This window comes from Sceloporus undulatus, chromosome 5 (genome assembly GCF_019175285.1).
Source record: "Sceloporus undulatus isolate JIND9_A2432 ecotype Alabama chromosome 5, SceUnd_v1.1, whole genome shotgun sequence".
Lineage (NCBI taxonomy): Eukaryota > Metazoa > Chordata > Lepidosauria > Squamata > Phrynosomatidae > Sceloporus > Sceloporus undulatus.
Genome location: NC_056526.1, coordinates 42,699,133 through 42,725,369, shown reverse-complemented (window position 1 = coordinate 42,725,369; position 26,237 = coordinate 42,699,133). Strand labels below are relative to the sequence as shown.

General features: G+C 37.6%; 1 protein-coding gene across 7 annotated transcripts in view; it reads right to left on the bottom strand.

Moving 5' to 3' along the window:
- ANKS1B (ankyrin repeat and sterile alpha motif domain containing 1B) overlaps positions 1-26,237 on the bottom strand; it is a 448,976-nt gene that overhangs the window by 391,381 nt on the left and 31,358 nt on the right. For all 7 annotated transcript variants that reach the window (XM_042467953.1, XM_042467951.1, XM_042467950.1 and 4 more), the window contains exons 4-6: positions 18,794-19,090; positions 4,271-4,346; positions 763-864 (exon numbers count right to left, since the gene is read on the bottom strand). In XM_042467953.1, the coding sequence (XP_042323887.1) occupies positions 763-864; positions 4,271-4,346; positions 18,794-19,090 (475 nt within the window). The remainder of the gene's footprint in view (positions 1-762; positions 865-4,270; positions 4,347-18,793; positions 19,091-26,237) is intronic.

Below are 26,237 nucleotides of genomic sequence, written 5' to 3'. Positions count from 1 at the left end.
TTCAGACCTTAAATATCTTGTTTGTTCTTCTGGAACAAGATTAAATGGAAACATTCCATCATAATCAGTCACAATATAACCCAGCAAAGCCATCTTTTCAAGCAAAGTTTGTTGGGGAACACATTTCAGTGGTGTTGGTACCACATTTCAGTGGTACCATCAATGGGAAGTAGTTCTCCCACAAATAAACAAGAATGAAAAGTATTAAAAAATCAAAATTAAGGAGTTTTGATCAGGATTTTAGAACAGTAAGAGTTAATACAAAACCTGATTATATAAAATTCTTTTGACACAATTGTTTCTACAATTCAGATGTAAAGACCTGAGTTGGGGGTCTATGTGCATTCTGATGGATTTTTGTCTTGGCGTGTAGACAAGGAGGTTATTTGGAGAGAAGTCCTGTTGCCTACTACAAGCAAACAGGCTTTGTATGTATATATGTAGGTATGTATGTGAATGAAATAACTCTGGAGGGGAACCCATACTCATCTCATATAACTATAAAGTAATTTATCATTGGACATATACAAAATAGGTGGAAATTTATGAACAGCTATAAAACCCCATCCCCACCACCAACTATTAGGTTCCAATTTTGCAGTGCTGAAGATTTTTGGGAAACTGTAGGGGGGTGGTTGAGATGTTGGGAGAAATTTAAGAGACATAAATTTAACAATGAAGAAGCAAATAAAATGAATAACATTTTAGATATACACACTTAATTAAACCTTGCATATGGCTTTTTTTTATAAGAACACCTACCTTGAAGTAATGCAGCAATTTGGAGTGATTGTTGAGATGGATGTTCTTTAAGAATATCTAACACAGTTCTTCCTAAACTGTCCTTTATGTTGGCATCTATTCCTGAAAGAGAGAAAATATGACATATTATGGAAATATTAAAAGTATAATGCTAACCCCTACTTAGATCCACTGGCTGTAACAGTGGACACACTGGTAGAAAAGAACTCTGCTAACTAGAGTAACCAGGTCAGGCCCATGCCACACCCAGGGAATGATGAACAACCCCTTGTATTATTGCAGGGGTGAGCCCTGGTAATTCAATAAGGGACTGCCCTCTAATGATATCATTAAGCATGATACATTAAGCACCAATCACTGTTGTAGAGGATATGCCTATCAAGTAAAATAAAAAAGCTTCTGCCTGCCATGGTTGGCATGAGAGATAAACCCAAGTGGTGTGAACTGTTCCTTAACTCTCACAGAGAATATATATGCAAACATTTTTCATGGTAGCATTCTTGCCCCGACATTCTTCTTGCTCGCCTAGAGCTCTGGGGGGAAATATCCTGAAATCTGGGAACACTACTGCTAGCAGAGGGGAATAGCTGCCCTGGAAGTCCAAGTTATGGCTGTGGAAGGCCTTACAGATGTAAATCTACCACCCATTGTGTTTTGATTGGAAAGAACAGGTTGCTTACCTGTAATTGTGGTTCTTCAAGTGGTCGTCTGTGCCCTCACACAATAGGATTTGTGCTTGTGCAAAAATCCCATTCGAAAGCTGAAAAACTAAGCAGATTTGCCGGGGGGGCACCCACTTCCATGTACTGAGCATGCCCAATCCCACCAATCTAGCTCCACCTACTTCAAGTCTGCCATAAAAATAGTCAGCAGGGACCTAACTGAGGGGAGGTAGGGTGGGTTTGCAATGGAGGAGACTGGGCAGTAGATGGCACAGCCTGTGACATCGAGGAAGCAGGTTCCAGTGTGCTCGGTGTTGAAGGCTTCTGCGCCGAGGCAGGCTCTGTAGATAGTGAGGCCTTTGGTATCGAGGGACTCAACATCGAGCCCGACGTCAATGCTGATGTCTTAGGGATGTGTATCAATGCCAGAGGATCAGTCTGAGAAGAAGAAGATTTTTCAGCAACTGAGAGGGAGCATTCCCAACAAAACAACTTTAAACGCTGGGATCTGTTGCGAAGTATCATGTTAGTAAAGGAGTGGCAGATTGGACAACGCTTGATGTGGCCCTCACCCAAGCAAAAAAGGCATTTTGAATGTCCATCAGTGAGGGCTACTTTGCAACTGCAATCAACGCAGAGCTTAAACAGAGACTTGGAGGCCTAGAAGCGAGGTTCCCATCTGGGCAGAAAATTGGACAAAAAGACTTGCTTCAAAGCTGTGTAAGGGCAATACTCAACAAGAAAAATAAGAAAAAATAAGAAATCTACTGTACATGAGGGCTACTCAGCTAAGGTACAACTCAAAAGAAGCGTTTCTCTTGCGGCGGAGGAAAGAGAACTGAAGGTGGAGCTAGATTGGTGGGATTAAGCCTGCTCAGTACATGGGAGTGGGTGAGGCCTCCCACCAATCTGTTCAGCGTTCCAGCTTCCGAATGGGATCTCTGCACAGGCGCAAGCCCTATTATGTGAGACACAGAGATCACAAAGAAGAACAGGGTATTCTAGTGGTACAAGCATTCTTCAATAATTTGATTCTACAAAAGATCATAGTCTAAAAATGATGTTAAAGCCTCCACTTTAGGGATTAGATCACTGTCAGAAAGTGAAATTGATTGAAAATCTTCCTACTTGCACCTCTCTCCCCTCATAGATCCCTCCACTAGCTACCAGTTCAGGCAAGGGGCTTTTCATCCTGGTATTTACAAGCTTTTCATCCTGGCAACTCAGCTAACATGGTATGTATCATCTAGAATTTTAAGATCTACACGCAAAGGATTATTGGGGATTCCACCAACACGTATGGCTCTGTCAAGGCTGCAAGCCTCTCAGGATCTGGCTCTGCATTTGAGGAACAGTCTTCCTTTGTACCTCCAGCTAGAGGATCTCATCCGTTTTTGTATAGGGTTGAAACCTTCCTCTTTGATTCACTGGGTTAAGTTGCTGAGTGTGCCTAAGGTCGCCAAGATGGATTGCGACTGGTGTTGTGAGGATTTTATTTTTAGTCTATTATAGTGTTGTGTTTTATTGTTTCGCTCTTTACTACATATGTCTGGTCTTTTGCCCTTTGATGAAAAGGGTGTTATAAATAAACGTTGTTGTTGTTGTTAATCCAGATTGTTTAGCTTGCAAATACATTTTGGCTGTCAAAAAACATAAGTAACACACTATACATCACATCTGAATGTGTGCAGAAGTTTAATAATACCCAATGCGTGCACATGTGCACACGCACACACATACACACATATATTATGTATTATCAGCACAAATATTGTACAGTAATACTTTAAGGAATGTACAATCTCAGAAGCACTGTGGACTGAATGCAGATTGAAGAATCACTGTCGGAATACAATATTGTATTGACTGAACACAGAGAGAAGGAGAAAAGGGTACAAAGTAGCACTCGCTTTGGACTGTTTGCATGTGTGTATACACACTGCTTGTAAAGTGAGCTGACAGGAGGGGGGAAAGATGCCAAGCCCCATAGTCAGCTTGGTACCTCCCACACCCCAGTTTGTTTTACAGGCAGTGTGCACATGCATGTGTGCAGTCCAAAGCAAGCCTCAAGCCTGCTCTTTCCACACTTGCAAATTGCATGGACAAGTTCCATTAATCCATTAATTCCATTAACCCAAACTTTAGTGCTTCATTTGCTTTGGACTTTAGCTCCCAGAAGCTCCAGCCAACTTGGCCAACAGTCAGGAATTATCAAGTGGAAGACCAAAGGTCAGGAACTGCAATTAATTCACAGAGGGGTTTGCTCTTTCTGTAGGCAAGCCTTGGGACTACATGCATGTGCATGCTTCATAGGCAAGATGAACTGATGAAAGAGCAGGCTCCTCATTGAATTATTAGAACTTGCCTGTAATTTGCAAGCATCAAAAGAATGAGGCATCAAAAAGTGAGGCATCAAAAAGCAGTGGCTTTCTTTAGGTAATTTACCTAGAGAAGGTGACTTTTAAAACATAAACCTACTGGAAATTAAAAGAAAGAATGTATTCCCACCCATTCCACATCCCTCTGCCTCCATCATTACATACCAGCAGGACACTGGATGTTGCTGACAATCCTCAATTTCATTCCACAAACTAGAAGCCACTTGGAAATTAATTATTGCTGCATCTGATTGCAGAATTAATGCAGTTTGATACTGCTTTAACTCCCATGGCTCAGTGCTATGGAATTCTGGAATTTGTCGTTTTGTGAGATATTTAGCCTTCTCTGTCAGAAAGCTCTGGTGCCACATCAAACTACAAATCCAAGCATTCTGTAGCATAGAGCATGACAGTCAACGCGGTGTCAAACTGCAAAATTCTTCAGTGTGGTAGCAGACTATGACATACCTGTTTCTAGCAGAATGCGTACCACATCCACTTTTCCAAACAAAGCTGCTTCATGTAATGCACTTCCTTTTTCTGTCTGGAAAAGAATCAGTTAAAGAGAATCTAAAATATCATAAAATCTTCTTATATCAAATGATTAAAAACAACCTTAATTATCACTACCAATCACAGAATGCAATGTTGATTAAGCTTGACTAGTGAACAGGCAGCATAATCTTATGAAGCACTGGAAATTATGTCCTTGTGAGTTCTGTGGTATTCACTTGTTTAGAAGTAGTGATAGCAACAATTCAGAAACACCAGATTCAAGACATCAGTTACACTAACTGGTAATAATTACATGCTATATGTGTCAAGCACAGTTTCCCCAGAAATTCTTCCCTGCTCTCCAATAACCATGACACTTTTGGACTGTCTCAGTTCATAAGTTCATAAGACCAAGCACCCAAAGTCACCTGTTTTGTAGACACATGTAGTATGTTGTTCCTTGTCAATTCTACTCTCACTGAAACTCATGATTACTGTAAAACTCAGAAAATTTAGAAACTCATATGGATCATGCTATATTCTAATCACATTTGTGTACTATTCCCAAGCTTAAATCTTACATACAAAACATACACGTTTTACCCAAAAGCCTCCAGGAAAGGTTTTAAGGCCTATCTCATTGCAATAAATTGATCTTTTGCATCCTGCTAGGAGGTTTAGGAATCTATGCCTCTGATATGGTTTCACTTACAATAAACATTTGGACCCAGTCAATGTCCACAACAGTGGCTGTACTAATGATGTTGCAAATCAGGTTTTATTTGTCTCTTTGCAATATCACTCTATAACTGGTCTGTATCAGTTTCACATGCATTCAAGCATAAGTCCATTCTATCCATTTTCTATATCAGCTTGCAGTTTTTTAAAGCCACAATAAAACTGACATGTATTCTGTACATGGTTTCACAAATATATGCATTTCCCATGCACCTTTTACTGATATATGTGTTTCTATGTTTTCTAGACAAGAAATGCACTGCAAAATAAGAGAGGTATACAGCCTGAAGGATGTTGCATTTATCAGTTAGTCAGAAAAACTGATGTGCTGACACTCACTGATTAGTTAGAAGGGTACAATTAAGTCAATTTACATAAGAATTCAGCCCAAATGAAATTTTCTGTCTTTATTTCTAAAATCTTTTTTTAAAAACTCTGAAACTGACAAATGTGCCTCATAGACACTGTTCTTTGAGAGGGAAAGGTGAATGTTTATGTTGCAATGTATGTCTGCATAGCTCTAATTATTTAAACAATAAACAAAAAATATTTTAACTTTTCCACTGAAAGACTACTTAATATTTAATATTTTGGAAATGTAAAAACCTGCTGTTTTTGCTATTTCTTCTTGTAGCTGAACAAAGAGAATAACTAGATATGGAAGGAAAGATTGAGAGATCAGAGACTTCACCATCAGCATCAGAATCTTGATTGATGGAAAGTATACTAACCATCAGAAAAAACAGCAAAACTTGCTTAATGAGTAACTTACTAATGCTTTTTCTTTGTCCTACCCTGGAAGTTCACATCCACCACCGCTTGCTAATACTATTCATCCATGAATCAACTCAAACCTTTGTTCATCAGATTGTTGTCATAGTCATAAAAGATTTCAATTTCCAGCAAACTTGATGATGTAACCCATACTGTTTAATTGGTAACAAAAGATTATATTCCCAGGTCAGATGGCACTTAAAGAGCTGCTGGGGTACAACAGAGGACAACTACAAGTAGTGCTGTGGCTAATTATGCAATTGGACTCAAGTCAAAAAGCCTTTCAGCTGTTGATATGTTCAGAGATGACAGGAAAATCTGAAACTATACAACACATATTATAGGAACATGGAATGTGAGACACATGAATCAGGGAAAGCTAGATAGAGTAAAACAAGAAATGGAACAAATAAGCATTGCAATAGTTTGGGTAATCACGCTAAAGTATACAGGAATCTTGAGTCAGATAATTACATAGTGTTTTACTCAGGAAATTTAAGAAGAAATGGGGTGACATTAATAGCGAGAAGAGATGTCGCAGCAGCAGTCAAAGGACTTAATGTAAAGTCTGACTGAATCATATCAATAAGACTTCAGAGACTGGTTGAATTTTGCAACTTTGAAGTAGTTCAAGATTTTCCATACCTTGCTCTGTCATTAATCATAATAGAGGGTACAGTGCAGAAATCAGAAGACTAAGGGATTCAACATACCAGCATAAAGAGCCAGCGTGGGGGCAGAGAGGGGGCATAACAACCACTTGCCAGCTGCCCCGCCGCCATCCTCATGCCGGTGTGACACCATGAGCCCAACCACACCTCAGGCGGCGTTACAACACGTCTTTGGTGCAGCGTTTACATGGGCTGCACCAAAGAACCATGGTACAGCCGCAGCGGTGGCTAGTGTGCTCTTTCTGCAGCGTAAAAAGGAGCCACTTTTTGTTTACATAGTCTTCCTCTGTTCAGCAGAATCTAGTTTCTCAATCTGTACATAAGATTTATGCAATAAATAGCAGTTCATATTACTGTCTCTGTCAGGGATTTGAAGGGTTAAAACACAGCACACAGGAAAATGCTTGATGTGTGTGTGTTTGGCCATGAGCATTCAGCAGAGTGGCAAGGCTGATCAGCACAGCTGAAGCTCATTGTCTCAAGGACTCTTCAGTGTCCAAGTGCACGTAGCCATGGATGATGAAACATGTGTCTGGATTGCACAGAAGACACATGACATGGTTACACACCTGAACTCACTGGGTTTGGGAGACCACATGGTCTGGAGACTATATAAACCCAGGGGTTGCAAGGGATAGCTTGTAGGTTTGAAGTAGGAGTTGGATTGGTATGGTTTGGAGTTTTAGAGATCTGGTTTTGTATAATAGCACTGTGGATAAAGAGCACTTTGGGGACTTTTGTTTCTCTGGTGGTTTATCAGAAGAAGCTACAGTATCAGTTTGCTGTGTGTCCCTGGAGGTTCCTGCATTGCTGCAGTTCCTGGAAGACATCCAGTTGCTGTCATCCCAATTGGACTCTGGGAGCCACGCTTCAGCTTCTGGAAATTGCCAGCTCTGCTCCAAGGGTCTGATTTAACCCCAGGACTCGTTTGAGTTGCTGATAGTGGTTGTTGGACCCCAGCAGTTGTGCCGACAGTCTCTTGTATGTATTTGGTAATTGAAGCATTTTGTATGAGTACACATCGACATACATATATGTGTATGCCTGTGTTATAGATTCAGAAACTATAGAGTTTATATGGCATAAAGAGCGCAATCCAAATGACTTAGTTTCAGCAGTTTTGTTACCACACTGTAAGTATGCTTTCCATCCCCTACAAGTGTGTACCATAAAACAACTTGTATACAATAGTTAATGCATTTTTTATCTGTTATATTCCTGTTTGTTTTTGCCTATGGTTATGTAACGATTCACTTCCATTCATTAAATGCCACAGTGGGTTCCTTTGGTTCTGTAACACTGTGCTAAATCATTCAGGATAACTTAAGAGTAGGATGGACAAAATATACTCTGTGATGCCAGCCACAGATACTGGCGAAACGTCAGAAATAAACTCTTCTAGAACATGGCCACATAGCCCAAAAAACCCACAAAAAATATACTCTGTGAGCAACACACTTTGAGGCCGCTTCGCAACTCTTTGTATAAACTAGTTCATCTGGACGATCCATCTGTTTTCTTCCTCTTGTTCACACACACACACACACACACACACACACACAGGCCTTAAACAGTTATGGGTAAGGCCAAGAAGGATATTTGAATGGTAAATCCCCCCACCCAGGCTTCCCATCTCCTTTTTTGAAGGAATTTGGCACTCTGAGTATTCAGAGTGAGGGGTTTAGGAAGTCTGAAGGGGGCCAGACTACAAAGGGGATCAAAACCTGAGGCCCCCAGAAAATCCATTCCTAATTTAAAGTTTAGTGGCAAGAAAGACATTTTTATCAAAGTGGCAAAGGGAACTCAGCAAAGGAGAAACAACAGCTAGAGTAGGGCAGAAAAGGACTTAGTTCAATTGTGAGTCATAATTTAGCTATCTCTGTGATATATGTCTGGCTAGCCAAGGAATTATACACAGTTCTTATTTTTAACGCTTTGCCCACTATTTTTGTTTTTTAAAAAAATCTTTTGAGTAGCATGTATATTTTCAGTACCTATTTATATGCATTATGTATTTAATCATATTGTGCACTAATAAAAGTAAGTTATTGACTTTGTGTCTCCTGTATGTGTAGACATGTGCAGTCACACATATTTTCCTGTGCAATCCTATACTGTTACTTAGTCGAGATACCCAAAATGCTGTTAAGAAGGCACTTACTCAGAAGTGAAAACAAAATCAAATGGTGTTTAATCAAATAAAACTAATAATGGGAGACATAGTGATTACAACCAAAGGTACAGCCAGCACAAGTGCAGCATGCAGACCAAATATGTTTACTGTCAGGGAATCATTTATGGGACTGCAACACAAAATATGACTCCGAGTTTGAGGGCTATAACCTCCAGACTCCAAAGATAGCAGTTTTCTGAACCTTGTGACTATTGTAGTCAGTCTACATTCTAGGATATTCAGTGCAAGTTTTCTACAGGTTATCTCCTCCTAGCAGAAAATAATTCAACCAAGATGAACACATCAGTCTACCAGCCACCTAATTAATCTGTTTTAGAGCACTGCCCAGATAACACCATCACTCTGTATTCCAGAAGGCTAAGAAAACAGCACACCAAAATTCTTAGGTATGTAAAAATGTACCTAGAGGCAACTCACATATAAGCACAAAGCAATGGAACTGGAATGTATAATCAGAACAGTATCACTGGTGCCATTCTATCCCAAAGTCTAACCTATCCCATTCTGCATGAAATACTTCTTCACACATCACATACTTAAACTGTGGAATTTGTTCCACAGGAGGCAGTGATGACTACCTACTAAGAGAGCTTAAAAGGGGAATTAAGCAAAGTCACAGAAGATAAAACTAAAAAGGGCTACTGATTACGATGACTATAAATTGCTTCCATTATCAAAAACAGATCTCCTCTGTAAGCCACTTGATCAGGCACATCATAAGGGAGGTGATGTTAAATGCATATACTGTTGTGGGCTTCCAATAAGCATTTAGTTGGCCACTGCAGGAACAGAATACTGGAATACATATGCTTTTGGACTGATCTTCTCATGTCCTCATGACCTTATACAATTCACCTGTAGGTAGAACACTCAAGCAGACCATTATTTCTGAAGAATGTTTACTTTAGAGGAGCTGGTTTTTATGTTGTATTTCTGCAAATATTTCAGGGATTCACCTACATTTCAGATGCATAAACATGTATGTGCACCGGCATATATCACATAAAATGTCTCAGATCAGATCCCTAACATGGGTGTTTATCACACTAACATGGGTGTTTATCACACTAAACTCTTATAGTGCTACTATTCCACTTTAACTGCTCTAGCTGCCTCCTGTTGCATTCTGGGATTTGCAGTTTTAAGGAGGGGTATCTGCCTGAGAATTCTAAATACCCCTCCTTAAAACTGCAAATCCCAGAATGCAACAGGAGGCAGATAGAGCAGTTAAAGTGGAATAGTAGCACTATAAGAGTATAGTGTGATAAACACCATGGTGTTGTGCTAATGGGGTGTATTTTCATGTGTTTAACTGGTTTTTGCAAACGCATTAAGTAGCACTAGTAATATGTCCCAAACGTTAGAAAGCAAGCAAGAGAAAAGGTGGAGAAAGCAATCCAAATGACTTGCTGTCATAATTGTGTATCCAAAGGTTGGCTTTTCATGCCTTTAACTGATTTTATAATTATATCACACTGCTGAACCAATCTCCAGAAGCCCATACGTGGAGAGGGGGCAGAATCTCCAGATCAATGTTGTTTTGCATAAACAGAATTTTTATCAAGATGACTCTTCCCACACCTCTTCTGCTTCTCTTTCTTCTAATTTTAAGTCATTGGGGGGATGCTGTTTTGCTGAGTAGGCAAACCATAGTCTGATCTTGATGCACAGTCTTGCTCTTTGGGGAGCAAAGAAACCATAATTTCCCATCATGTCAAGCTGTAATTTAACAGTGAAAATAAGTTTTAATGCAGGTGTAAAAAATGGGGAAAGGAAAAGTGAAGGAGAATGTATGTAAGTAAATGACATACATACAATCCAGCTAACCATATTTTGGGAGTGCAAATGTGATGTCTAAACTAGGCCAATTTTTCAAATACAAAATGTTTGAATTTTGGGAAGTGTACAGAGGTGAAGAATTGCTCATATTGTCTGCTGACTAACTTGAAAACTGCAAAGAGAGAGAGAGATCTGAAACAAAACTTAGCAAAATGGTATGCTCTTGTTCAGTGTCCCATTCAATCCCTGGGGCTTTCTGCTAGGGTATTCCATTCTATTCTCCTTTCCTCTTGAGTTTTTGATTCCTTACAAAGGAAGTCAATATTTCATGCCCACTGAGTATGCTCATTTCTTTTACAGCATGGGTTAAGTGGCTGCCCCTTGCAGTTCTTAAACCTCAGAATTCCAATGAACTTGTTGAGACTTCTGTCTTGGTTTTGGATGCTGCTACCTTGCCCACACATGGATAGGGAACTGGAGCATGAGTTCACTATTTATTCTAAAAGATTTGTTGGTATTATTTGGGTGACTTAAAATAAGAAGGTGGTAATGCTGATATGAGAATTAAATAAGGGTAGTAGTCAGGTGTAGCTGGGAACCTCCACATCAGTCATATGCTGATGTTCTGGGTTTTATTTCAGCTTTTCAAAGATGCTAACCAGGGTGCTTAACCTATTTTGAAGATGTGAAACTGATCAGCCACCCATGGAAGAAGCACAAAGTTTTAAAACAGAGATAGTAATTGGGCAACCTCCTAAATGTTGCCAAACTACTGCCCCAAGTAGCATAGTTGTTGGGGAAGGATGCTAGGCATTGCAGTACAACAAAAACCTAGACAGTAATATGTTTCTCACCTGAATTAAAATAAGCATGTTGCAGGGAAAGTGGAAGAAAGGATCATTTACTACTTGCAAGGCCCTGCTGACTAGAATTAATGTGCCCAATAAGGTCAAATGTGCATGTTGATGGTAACTTGCACTGGTGTGATACATGTGTCTGCAAGCAACTCTCACAGGGAAATGGGAATACTGAATAATAATAATAATAATAATAATAATAATAATAATAAATTTTATTTATGTTTCCCCGCCTCTCCCATTGGATCAAGGCGGGGTTAAACTATTAAAAACCATTACAAACAATTTCATTAAAAATATCATAAAAATATAGATAAAAATATAGTAATAATTTTTTGTATTTTATTTTCAACTAACTTAATAGAAATAAAAAGGAGGAAAGGGGGGAAGGAATATAGCAGTACTTTTAAAATTTAACTGGTTTTTGTTTTTTCATGGCCTTTTGTGAATACAAACCCACGTTTTCAGATGCAGAATAGTTTGAAGTGTTTATATCTATGAAAGAACATGCAAAAACAGTGTCTTAAAGGGGCTGCTATATTCCTCCTCCGTTTTATGCTGCAAGGGATTAACATGGCTACCTTTTTGAAAACTACGCAAGTATGCAAATATGCAATGACAAAGTGCACCTTGCTAATACTAACTACAAAATATGCATACCCTGAGGATTTGCAATTTAATCAGTTCAGATAGTCTCACTACTGACTGCAAATCACAACTATTCTATCCATAGTTGTATGGCCAATTCATCCATGGCTGGCGGTCTTTCTGATGATGAGCCTCTCCATAGTAAGCTAGGTTGGTTCTCAGTTGACAAACACACAGTGGTCCTCTAGAGCTTTATGAAAATCCTCATCAGCCTGGTAGAACGTGCCAGAGATCATGCTCCCTAGAGTAAACTTTATACCAAGATGATATTGCAGAGTACGACTTTGTGGCTGTATTAATGCAATTTGTATGTATTACTATGTAATAAAATGATTCAAAGGCTGCCAAAGTAAAATGTAAATTTATACATTTGAGAAATCTAAACATAAGCAATACATAAAGAAAACAGTAAACTAGATATAATATGAAACTACAATACTACTGCTTTTAAAATTTAAAATCAAAATGCAGCTGCATCATATGAAAAATTAGAAACATCATTAGAAAGTATAAGACAGGCAAGGAGCTATAGCCCCCTAAAAGCATGTTTAAGCAAATGCTTGAGTAAGAATGACAACGTTTTAACAAAAGTCAGCAAAGATTAGGGATTCATCGTGTTCAGCACCAAAACAAAAGGTAGAACAGCAATCCCTCCTCTTGTACTGAACTAGCATGGTTTCTGTGGCTGAAGCATAATTTCCATGTCAGAAGCAATCCCAGTTTGGAATATCATAGATTCAGCTGGACACTTGTAAGCTTGATAAGCACATCTATTTCATTAACATGCTCCTGAGGAACTTGTGCACTTCCCACAGTCAGCTGCTTGATTTCCATGGGAAATTAGATGCTGAACTAAATAGGCTTTTGATCTGATTAGGCATACTTTTCTTTTCTTCTTTAGTTGGCAATAGACACTTGAGACATTCTGTGAGAATGTTGCCTTAAGTATCTCAGTGGTACGTAAATGAAGATAAATTCAATCTGTTTTATGATTTCCTTCACTTCTTTCAATCATTCTGCAAAACTCCCAAACATCACAACTGAAACAAGAGTCTTGTGGCACCTTACAGAGGAACTTTTTTTAATGGCATAAATTTTCTGTTCCCACTCCACTTTGTTGGTAGCTCAAAGTGCTATGCTCCAACCCCTTTCTGTTCCAGCACTCACCAGGACTGGGAAATTTGTTCTGTGAAAAGACACACATACCTTAACAAAATGGTAATGGGCAGGAAGTAAAAGTATGCACAGCTATGCATTTTAAACAGTAGTCATCACAATCACAGCCACAAATTCTACACGATTTTTAAAATGTATTTTCAAAAACTGAATGATGAGTATGGACTAATCCCTAATGAATTCGATTTTTGATGTAGCAGATACAGACTGTTGAAACAGAGGAACTAACAAAAATATATGAGTAGACTAATGTGTACGACTGTATACAATATATTCTTGTAAATATATTTTTTAAAAAATAAAAAAGTAAAAAGAATAGATGCCATGTAGCTTACAATTCTCAAATGTGGGGAAAGACTCACCCTTCTGCTCTAGACGATGTCTCTGTTTTCTCAGCTAATTCAGCATCTTGCTAGTGATAAAATGTCTTCCACAAGTCCTCATCATTTTTAGTAGGCAAGTAACAATTAATCATAAAATGGAAGTATTCATGTGTACCAAAACTTTCATCATTTACTAAATCAACTGAACTATAATTCTGACTCAATTTTTGTTGAAAATGCCAATACACTACACAAACAGCAGGGCCTCCTTAATGGTAGCGCTTGGATTATGGACATTTTACCTCAGGAAAAAAAAAATCAGACCAGTTTGATTCCATTGTTTTAAAAAGAATATTGAAAACTTAAAATACAGCAAAACAAAAAACTCCACCAATTTCTTGATTAAATTAGCCTATTTTGCTAATTCCTTGGTAAAATATCCTTATCAAATTCTTTGGTACAGTATTTGAAATGTTTTGATTTCTATAAACCACACAAGCTTATGCAAGCATTAAAGAAAATTAGGGAGATTGTTCAAAACCAATAATTGTTTGAGCAGCAAAAATTATGACTGTAAAGATAAGTGTGTCAACTATTGCAATTAATGCCTTGCCAAGAATACTGCTTTTAAAAAATTACTTCATTCCCTGTATGCTACTTCCTAGGAAAACTGGATTCATTTAATTGTGTCTGAACAATTATATACAGCATTTCTTAATATAAATGCACATAGCCTCCATTCATAACAGCAGTACTGACCATCAGTGTGATAGTGCAGGTATTGAACTGTGAATTCCATTCTCCTATGAACTATAAATTCCAGTCTCCTGGTACAATAACCTTTTTGTTCATGCAGGAATAAATCCAAGAGGGTGAATGTAGAAACTGGGTTGTATTAAAGACTTGCACCTTAGCAGAGGAGGATTGGCTGCTCCCTACTAACCAGTAATTAAGAGTGAAAGATAATTGATTTAAAGTTTACATCCAGTTCATCAGTAGTAGGGGAAATACAATAGGCCCTTCTTATGTTCTGTGGTTTGGTTCCAAGACCTCTTACAGATACCAAAATCCATGGGTAAGTCCCATGAAATACAATGGCTTGGTAAAATTGTGTCCCTTATATAAAATGACAAAATCAAGGTTTGCTTTTTGGAATTCATATATATGTTTAATACTTTCAAGCCATGGATAATTGAATCTGTGAATAAAGAATCCATAGATATGGAGTGCCAACTGTACTAACTAAAGATAGGAAAATAATTTCAGTTCAATATTTTCCTGAAATTTGAAAATGTCTTCATATTTGGAAGAACTTGAGAATTAAAAAAAATAGGCGGGGGCATTGTGGAGTGTGTGCCTGTCCTCAAGGGGAACGTGTCCCCAGTTATCCTCTTCATGCTGAAGAAACCAAGGCAACTACGATCTCTGGTATTTTAAATGTAATGCTACTTTAATTTCATGGTTTCCACCCTTGTTTACACAGCCAATCTAGTATTTAGCCTTCAGGTCCTCGCATGGTAAGTACAGCAGCTAAGTCTCTTCTTCTCGAACACTCACCCTTTTCCCAGATCTTATCTTACTCTTCCTAATTTCTTCCCTAGTCATGGCCCTGGCATGATCTTGGCCAAGACCAGCAATTTGCTGCACTATCCCACAGAATTTAGTCAATATTCTTGGTAGGCTTCTTTGGCAATGGCAGAGAAGAGAGTAAGGTGGGTACTTCTATAATGGAGCCTGGGCATCCTCTTTCATACATTCTTGGAACTTGCTCCTTTGATTTTGAAGAAGCACTGGGTCCTTCCTCCCTTGGCACAACCTGTTCCCCTTTGCCTGTACTCTTTATTATCTCTCCCTAGCTTGCTTGCACCCCCTAGTGCCACTACCTTCGTATCTCTCTGTGCTCCATATCATTCTCAAATGCCTCTCTTTCTTTTAATCACTTCTCCACTCTTCTTCCACAATTGGACTTCTTCCACTCCTTCCTTCTGTATTGCCTCTATTATCCTGGCTACAACTGCAGTTTATTCTGCATCTCAGCTGCCTGATGATCTCATTCACAGGTGCTTCAATCTCCTGGTATCTGTGGTCAGTCTCCACATCAAGAAGGAAAGATACACAGCACTGCAATCACAGAGAGAAACTGACAGATTCCTCCACCCAGGTCCACTGTTTTCAGTATTTAATGTAGATGTATGGTGGAACTCCAGTGTATGTCTCAACTCAACACTCAGAAGAGTAATGTTTGCGCCGAGTCTCTTTTGGGGCTGGAGCAGCTGCTCGGAGTCATCATTCCCCAAAATCTTGCAATGGCACAGTTATGAGATTTCAGCAGGGATCTGTCCAAATCTTGAGCCAGATCCTGTGGGAAGTCTCTCGAGATCAAAAATCTCATGAGACTTTAGATGAGATTTCACGAGCATATAAGACCTGTGCACAGGGCTGTTGACCATTTTCATTCAGACTTTCAAACAACCCACCCTCCCTTTGTTGCATGTTACTTTATGGGCATCCCCAAGGTTCAGCTGGTCACCTTTGCGGGATTGGTAATTTCTTATGTTATTGGAGCATGGTGATATCCCCTTCTCTTAGGCTCTCAATGAGTACCATCATTTCTGCTAGCTTACAACACCAATGGATAACATTCTTTATTTTAAGTAGCAAACTCCCATCATAGACAACAGTAACTTTAATTGAAGGGACAAATTTAAAACAAAACAAATCCAAATATTATAAGAAAAGTACATTCCGGATACAAAAAGTCTCAGTTCATCCACATACTAGAAAGGTGATGAAGTAAAACAGAAAAACAGGATGCTGCTTGGAAAATAAATTAAATGTTTCACCAGAAAGTGTTGAATAATGTGGCAGAATACAGACATTGTCCTGAAAAAGAAAACAAAAACAAAAATATAAAACCAACAAAAGGAAACCAGAAAAATTATAACTAAAGCAATTCTAAAATTAAAAATAAATGGCAAATAAAATATTGTAAAAGCTGTGGCCATTATACCTTGTCTAAAAATACCTTTCAAATATGTTTTAACAAGTAAATTGCAGCAATATTGAAAATTATGCAAAACTAAAGGAAAATTGGGCATGCTTGATAATGTCAAACAGTGAAGAAGCACTGCAAGTTTAATTGTTAATCAATAACAAAATACAGTAGATCTGTTCCTGGGCATTACAAAACAGAAAATTTGGTACCAGAGGCAGAAAAAAAACAAGGGAATTATAGTTCCTGCACTACAAAAAAAGAACAGCAGTTCAATACATTTAAGCAAAACATTTATTCAAACTAAACAATATACACATGTGAAATGGAACCACCAGGTCATGTAAGCCTTACATAGGTAAACAGTAATATTTCTGAACCTTCTAGAGATCACTTGAAAGCTTCTTCTAAAATATATTTGGGAATCTCTTTGTCTTTAGCTAGCCTTTACTTTTCTTAGTATTTCATCTTGGTGGATAATCTGTTTTCCTCTTTTCTGCTTTACTGTTCATACATACATAAAACAGGATTCTGAAGGCAGCTGTTATTTACTTCTCCTGTTGTAACAAGGCCCATAGTACTACAGCAGAATTGCCTAAGGTAGAATCACATTCTGTCCCAGCTCAAGCTTTCTTGCATTGTTTATTGCACACATGCTGCTGCAACCCAACAGTGAAAGTCTGTGTTTCTCTAGGCCTCTTTCATTGTCTTCCCAATGTTGATGCTGCTAAAAAAAATGTTCAGCAAGACAAGAGCACAAGGAAGAAAAGGCTTGCTGGGAAGGTGTAAAAATACAGTACTTTTAAAAAGGAACTTCTTTGTCAGAAGTTTTGTTAACCGATATATGTGTGAACTTGTAACATTCATTCAGGAGTTACTGTGATCTAGTCGTGTTTGATATTAAAGAAATCAAGTATGAAAAAAGATAATAAATTTTGTTTTGGTAATTCTGAAAGCAGGTAGGTGAAGCAATAGTAATAAGCTGGCATTTACCGCTTTTGATTAAATGTTCTGTGTAATCATGTTAGCATAAAGACTTCATATTTTGTGTTAAAGGCAAAACAGTAAAAAAAAAAGGAAGAAATGACTAAGGGAAAGTCCAACAAGTAAACTACCGTATATAAACTATAATGTAACACTTTAAAAGATATTTCTATTTATTATTTCTCATTGCTAATCAAATATTAACTTTACTGAGATATTAGGTTGTGTAGTATTTAACAAGTAGACATTTGAAAGCCAAAGGTTCCCTCCATTTCACATATGAATATCATTTAAGTTGCAAACCAAACGTCTGGGCGGAGCATCACACAGTGTAACTTCTTTGGATCTGATCACTAAAGCCATTCTTGGACTACTCAACAAGCTGCTATTTCAACTCTCAGAAATTCTAGAAGTTGCCTGAAGTAGCACAAGATCAGAGAAAATATCTGCAGGAAGTCCTATGTGTGTAGAAAACCTTCAGCCTATTCTCTCATCTCTTACCCATCAATGGATGGGTCCTAGCAACACATATTGAACATAATGTTATATATATATATATACACACACACACACACACACACACACACACACACACTATATATATACAGTGAACTAGATCTTACTTTTGAAAACAGAAAGTATCTGCTTATGGAAGTTTCTGCTGCCCAGTATTTGGGGATGCTTGATTTCCCACACACATCAGAGCTACTCTGCTCCAGCTAGGTATCCTAATCTTGTTCAATATTTTCAAAAGTCCGGAATGGCTGCTGCAATAGAAAGGGCTGCTGAACTGTGTTTTGAACAACCCTGTTGCATATGCCTTCATTAGGATCTAATATGCAACAAAAATAACTCCAGGGTCATTCCCAGATAGGAAGTGTGAGCTTCAGTAAAATGCCTTAAAATGCCTTTTCTTTACCTTCAAATGCCACAGAGGATCAGATAATTAATAAAACTATGGAGGGGTTAATTGGGAAATATCAATTGAGAACACCTTGCCCTTACATTTTGCAGCATACACAGAAGGCGCTACTCTCAAATGAGTTGTAAAATTGCACAAGGCATTAAAGGGAAGAAGATAGTTTATATGCCATCACCTTGTATGTCAGAACCAGGTCTTTGAAATATGTCCAGGGAAAAATATTAAATCAACACACACACTGAACAATGAGGTAATATACTCATAGTAGGTGGGTAGTGAAGCCAATCTGTAACCTGTAAATTACTATTAATTTTTCTTATACAGCTTTGCAGTATTTCATTATGATTTTGCAAATATACCTATTGTGTCATAGCTAAACGAACAAAACATAGCTAAAGGATTGCTTTCAACAGTACTTTAAAAAGAAATTATACTAACTTGGCAACTGACATCCATTCCAGCTTCCAACAGCACTTGTACAACAGCTTTGTGGCCATTACGTGCAGCTAGGTGCAAAGGAGTATGCTTTCTTGTGTTACAGCTCATCAGGTTTGGATATGCGTTGATTATCATTTTCACTACTCGCAGGCGGCCATACAAAGCTGCCAAATCCAATGGGGTCTCTAATTTGTTGTTTCTTATTGTTGGATCAGTAAGTTCTTCAAGCAAAACAGCTACTACTTCTGAATGTCCATACTGGGCTGCACAGTGCAAAGCAGTTTCATTTTCGTTATTCTGTTAAAAGAGAGAGGGAAAAAATAAAATGATTAATCAATAACTGCACATTTTCTGTAATTTTCTGATGTAAGCTACTTGAGCAAACTTTAGCAGTTGTTTCAGATATGAATCAATAGTCATAGTTATGTTGATGATCTTTAAGTCAAATACCTTTAGCATCTCAGCTTTCCCTTCTACTGTAATTGATATAGCCTTCTATTACAACAAGAGGAATAATGTGAAGATGTATATATATTTTGCTCAGGGCCTAATGAAGCTAAACCAAATAGAAATGTTTTCCTGTCTAGCTTGTTTAAATAGTTCCCAAACCTGTCAGCCTATAAATCTGTATAGAAACATGTCATAATTAACTATTAGAGAATAAGGCTTGTGCATATATGAAAATAAACATTATTAGTGATAATAATTAGTCCAAATCATCCAACCAGTTTTATCTACCAAGCTAATTATTTCTGATTGTCACTTCAGTTCCTGTTGAAAGCTGGCATACAAATTTTTTGATGGCAAATTTTTGATGACAATTATTTCCCCCCAAACTATCCATAAACCAATCCAAAGAGCTCCCCCATGCCAGGTTTTAAGGGATACATGGTACAGATAGGAAGCAAATTGCCATTACCCCTGCTCCCACATAAGTGGAAATATCTTCTGTTGCATAATGAGATCTTTAGAGTCAAGCAAATATATTTGCAATTCCATTCATTATATATAGCACCATTTTAAATTGTACAAATAATTACATCATACCTGTAGTTAGTAATACACAAAAATAACACAGATTTCTTCCTATTTATTTGAATATACAGTTGCCCCTCTGTTTCCACAGACTTCATATCCGTGACCCTCACTTACTTGTGAGGAGCAAATTGGGGGGGGGGGTTAAAATGGGGCATGCACCCCCATTCAAGCCTATGCAGTTTGAATGTCTGCAAGTTTCCATTTTCACGGGGAGGGGGCGTCTGGAATGGATCCCCCGCAAAAATGGAGGGATGACTAAACAAAGCAGGAATACATAAGTTCAAACAAATATTTCACAATTACATTTTTAAAAACTCTCCATGTTTTATAATACAAGATTTAAAGATTAAATGCAATAGATTATATTACTGTTTTAAAGAACAATTAAAATAACAACACATGCTTTGTCATTATATTTTCTTTATTTGTAATAAAGTGAGCCTGTGCCATATGCTGGCTCGCTATAGGAGGCTTCCAGCTTACATGGAAGCTGACGAGAGAACTGACAAATAGCGGCGTTTTGCCTTTTTGACTTATGCGCGGGGGGCTGGAACGGATCCCCGCGTAAGGCAAGGGCAGACTGTATCACATTGCACTGAAAACTATCATATATTCTAGATACTTAGCTTATTTGCTGGTAAACTCTAGTGAATGGAGTATAAAATGTATAGAGTTGCACCATTATTTTAGGCATAAAGATGATTGTTATCCCAAATAGGTAGACCCACTGAAAATTCCTGTGGAAAATCCCGCAGATTCAGTAAGACTTCTCTAGTTAGGATTTGCAATTGGACAGGCTAGTGGGTATATGGTAATTTTGCACTCTTCTAGATGTGGCTATACTACAGCTCTTAGGATTCCTCACCATTGGCGATGACTGCTAGGACTTGCAGTCCAACAATATGTGGAAGGTCATACCATTCACATCCCTGGTTTGGGCATTAGTTTTTCTGAAAATGAATTTGCTTGAATAAATATGGGCACAGAAACAATGGGTAATTATTTTAAACCTTTGAAAAACTAAGATACAAAGGTAAAAACCTACTCAGACATATTAAGTAGTCATTTTGAAACAAGTGTTTTCCTTTTTTCCCCCATTATGAAATAAGAAAAAAGGGTTATAATAAGGGGAGGCATGTAAATATACTGTACAATGTTTGCATAAAGCAAGAGTGGAATTTGTGTGTCCCTCTAGTTTTTGCTAGATTATAACTCCCAGGACACTTCATCATTGACTATGCTGGCTGGATTTCACTTCAAGAACATCTGCAGGGCCATACAATTCCCACTCCTGGTGTAAATCCTCTGTATATCTGTATTATCCTTATATCTCTGTATTATCCCAATTTATCCTCTGGGATAAACTGGGATAAATTGCAGAGGTGATGAAGAATTCTGATGTGTGATGGTCATATTCAATGTTATTATCTTATGTATTATCATCTTAATGCTGTAATACATTCATTTTTATTTATTTTTTTACCCATTTTTGTATCTTGAATCAGTGATGTAGATTTTTATTATCAGTTTTATAACTATGTCTCATTTTTAGGTACTGTACTTTTAATGTACTTATATTGTTTTACAGCCATACAGTACTCTATATACATTTTAGAGTCCATGTTATTACATTTTAGTTCTTTTCTATTTGCTTAAGAATTTCTATAGGATTTTATAGTGTGTTTTACTTGTTTTTGCGTTGTTTTGTGTTATTTTGAAATGGCCTAAGGACTAATCAATAAACATTTGTTCTTCTCTGTATATCCATTCACAGATGTAAAACCTGCATTTTTGTAAAAGAAAAACAAACTTTATTTTAAATAAATACCTTAACACAAACTGGGAAATCTAACACAGACCTGGTATGTTTGAACAGGCACACTGTAGACAGTGCTGCTGAGCCTTGTTATCAAATTAAACTACACACAATCCCTTCAAGAGTAGAAAAAGAAAGTTTCCAACACTTAAAGCTGCAAACAAAATACTGCCAACACAGTACTACCAATGTACAAATTTAAAATTAATGCCACAAGCAATGGCTTCATTTAAAACAAAACTGCTGTCAGAATTAGTTATGCATTATATTGCTGTACTGCCTAAAATCTTTAAGGCAATTAATATTTGCTTAAAATTTTGCATTAGTAGAGCTCAACCATCTGGGAATATTACATTTAGTTTATGAAATTGATCAAAATCTCAAGGGAAGAAAGAGCAGAAATAGTACTTATTTAGAAGAAATCACTAGTTTAAACAACAGATTTTGATGACTGGACCGGCAAAGAAGGGAACATGTTTGTACTGATTAGTTTTATTGGCAAAATATATTTTTAAGGCATGATCACAGGCTTGAATTTTCAAAGGCATGTATATGGGGCTGAAAATATATTGCTTTTTATATGTTGATTTAATTTTGCATGTGAGTATATGCATACACAGAGTGTGACGCTAATTTTGCATACGCATGTGGAAGTATGCACACACACTTCCATTACGTCATCACAGACAGCAATAGACTAGGCAGAATGTGGGAAAATTAAATACTGGAGGCAATTATTATTATTATTATTATTTCTTACCCACCTCTCCCCATGGATTGAGACAAGGAACAACAACAATTAACAGACACAACACATCAGTTAAAATACACTTAGTGACTGCCAAATAATAAAAATGATCAGTGATTATTACCTAGTATAAGTGGAATGTAGACTGTCTCTGCATTGATAGGAAAATCTAGCTTACTGTTGGGTTCTCTAGATCCTCAGAGAGGACAAGCTGTCTGCCCATCCAGCACCCAAAATAGGCTGTTACTGGCAGTACTGTGTGCACACTCTCCTGGATCAGCAGCTCACCTGACCCAGGGTCCTGCCTCATGACCTCTTCCATCTACCCACCAATACTCCTCACTTCATCCCTGCACCAGCACAGTCTGTAGGCCTAGGGAATTGCCTGGAGTTTCTGGTCTGACGGGGCAAACAGGGACTCTTTTACTCCAGTGACTCACCCTGGAGTGCAGATTGGACCTATGTTCTAACTGTTTTAGCCCTGTGCGTCATCTGAAATGGTCAATGCAGGAATGGGGTGGGAACGTTTCTTTTCCTCCATGTGGACATGGCCTATGTTTCCATCTAAAGTTATATTCCATTTGGAGAAATGTTTTTAACTCACAAGGAACAACTTTAAAGAAAGATTCCAAGCTTTCATTCCACCTTCCACCAACATTTTGCACAGAAAAATTACATGAAGATTCATGGCATATAAAATGCTAGTAAACATTAACTTTCAGTTCTGTAATTTCTATCTGGATATTACTTAAGTATCTAAACAAAATTGGCACGACCTATAACACAGTTGCCAGGAATAACATGACCCACATTTCTCAAGCTAAATTTATTTTAAATGAGTATTACTTTCAACATACCAGGTTACTACCAAACAAACAAGTAATTGACCTGTCAAAAACATTGTGGAACACATTTTCAGCTGCAAGCATAATGAGCACACTGTAAGCCATGCATGCATAACTGTATGCTTCTAACAGGCAGTAAGATACACAACTGCTGCATATAAAGATACAGGGAATCTGTATGATAATATATGCATGTAATCTGGAGAGACAAAGGATGGGCCTGAAAAGGCACACATTGAAATTAGGTGATATATTTTACCTAATTCAATGTACATGAAAAAAACCTAGTGCAGAAGAAATGGAAGAGCATGTTTCAGTAAAAATCAGAAGGACATTACCTGGAACTCAAGATGCAGATTGAAACTGACTAAAGCTGAGTTTATAGTCAATTTCAATCTTGTGTAAGTGTCACTGGTAAAACACCTCTGTTGCAGACCTACTGCAACTTCTGAGTTGACCCTAAGAAACAGAAGGAGGAAACAGAGAGAAGTGGGGTTGAGGAAGTAAGGGGGAACGAGGGAGGGAGAGAAAGAAAGAGAGAAAGAGAGAAATAAGGAAGGTAGGAAATAACACATACACAGAGTAAGACACACAAGGGGTAAGAAAGGATGGAGAATAGGAAAATAGTTTTTGATCCTTCCTCTACTCTCCCTTTTAAAATAGTAACAATACCTTCAAGGCCTACATTATATCAGAATGATGTACTGTAGTGTGGGCCCAACTGACTTCCATCTTTTCACACCTTAGCAATTAATGGTATTACACATTTTAGTGTCAGAGTCTAAATTTGTGTAAATCTAACAAGAGTCATGTTCACAAGTATTGACTAAATTAAATGAAAAGGCTAAAAGGTAAACAATTTAAGCCCAAGTTCATTTCAACGGAAGAATTAACCATGTGCTTAACTCTCAGTGAAATCAACTACTTCTGTATTGTGTACTTTGGAAAAGGGTCACAAAAGAAGAATGCATGCTTGTGCCAAATCTTAAAGTTTTATTTATAACACAATTTTATACAAAATTTAAGTTTCACAAGGAAATTGTATTTAAACTATACCACTCTTAAGGGAGTGGTTTAATACTTTATACTAAATCATTTTAGTGGTACACACATGGACAGAAATGAGTCCAAAACTCCTGAAACTCCCATACTCCAGTTTATGTGACCAAGACGAATAATAAATCAGGATTCATTTTCATTTAACAAATTTCTGACTTGTAGCTGTATGCAAAACAGGAATCAACGTTCTAAACAAACTGTCATCAGTCACCTATGAATTCTGGCTTGTTTTGCTAGCTGGCTCATATCTGCCAACATTTGACAGATGAAAATTGGACATATGTGGCCAAGCAACATCAAAGTGTTGACAAGATGGCAAAATAATCAGGAAGAATACACAAGCTAGGTCAGGACAATCTGTAGCAGTTTCCATTTGCCTGAGCCTACTGGAAAGTGCAAGATTCCACCCCTCCATTCCTCTCCCTCCTCCTGAGTTAACTGAGTGCAAACTATTTTTGTATTTTGAATTCCAATTACAGCAACTGAAGTAAGCTAAGGACAACATGGAAAGGTTTGAGGGAGAGGGTGAAAAATTAGGATGACATAGAATTAATCACGGTTATCTCTGCCAAGTCAGGCCAGCTGGAGAGTATGCTGGCTCAAAAAGAAAATCTTTATTTTTATCAAAAACCTTTGTTTATAATCATTGTTGTTCCTTCCTGCTCAAGCACATATGACCAAACTATTGTTTAGTTCTATTACTTTTAAAGAATCATTTACCTTTTTTGTCTTAGTTCATTCAGGCCTCTATGTCAAAAAGGAAGCCCCAGCTTAATGAGACATCCTTTAATTATATCAATTTCAATGTTAGAGAACTAACACTATCACTCAACAGATTTAAGATGCCATTGTACGAGTAGAATTATTTTTTCAATTACTTAAAAAGAAAAGAAAAGCTGAAAAATGCATTGTAATGACAGAAAAAAACATACAGAGACACACACACATATAATGATATACAGTACATAGCATACTAGGAAGTTTGTCCTATGTGAATTATATGTAAATAAACTAGATATTTACTTGTTGCTAAAACTTAACATTTTATTTTACTCCCTTGTAAATGACTATATAATGTTGAAGCAACCTCAGAAATATTGTTTCTTCAGGAATAATGGGGTTATATTTATACACACACTTCCAGGTTAGCATTCTCTGAAGATGCCAGCCACAGATGCTGGTGAAATGTCAGGAATAAATTCTTATAGAACGTGGCCATATAGCCCGAAAAACCCACAAAAAACTATGGCTGCGGCCATGAAAGCCTTCGACTTCACAATATTCAGTACTATTTTTCTGTTATTGCCATCTTTCAACTTCATACTCATCTTCTTTTGCTTCTCTCTTTCTTTGCTTATACTTATCATAACAACCCAAGGTGCTCTCCTAGGCTGCTACCACACTGCAGAATTAATGCAGTTTAACATCACTTTAACTTTCATGGCTCCATCCTGTGGAATCCTGGGATCTGTTGCTGTGGCACCAGAGCTCTCTGACAGAGAGGACTAAAATAGTTAATAAAATTACAAATTCCAGAATTCCATATCATTCAGCTATGGCAGTTATAGCAGCAGTTAATTCTGCAGTATAGATGCAGCTTTTGGTCATGTCTACATGGGACAAACAAGTCGATCTTCCCCCTGCCCACTCCATAAGGACACAGCGAAGCCATTTATATGTGTTTCATTGTGCTACCTGGCATCACCACAACTTGCATAAATCTGAGGTCACAACAACGTGCCTAGTCATGTGATCAACACTAGGCACCTCAGAGGAAGCAACTTGCACCAGTTGCAGTAGTGCTGAGCAGTAGAGAGGAACACATGTATAGACAGCTGCCTGGCATCACTACAGAGCACACAGGGAATCCAGGGCAGCAATAATAATAATAATAATAATAATAATAATAATAATAATAATAATAATAATAATAATAAT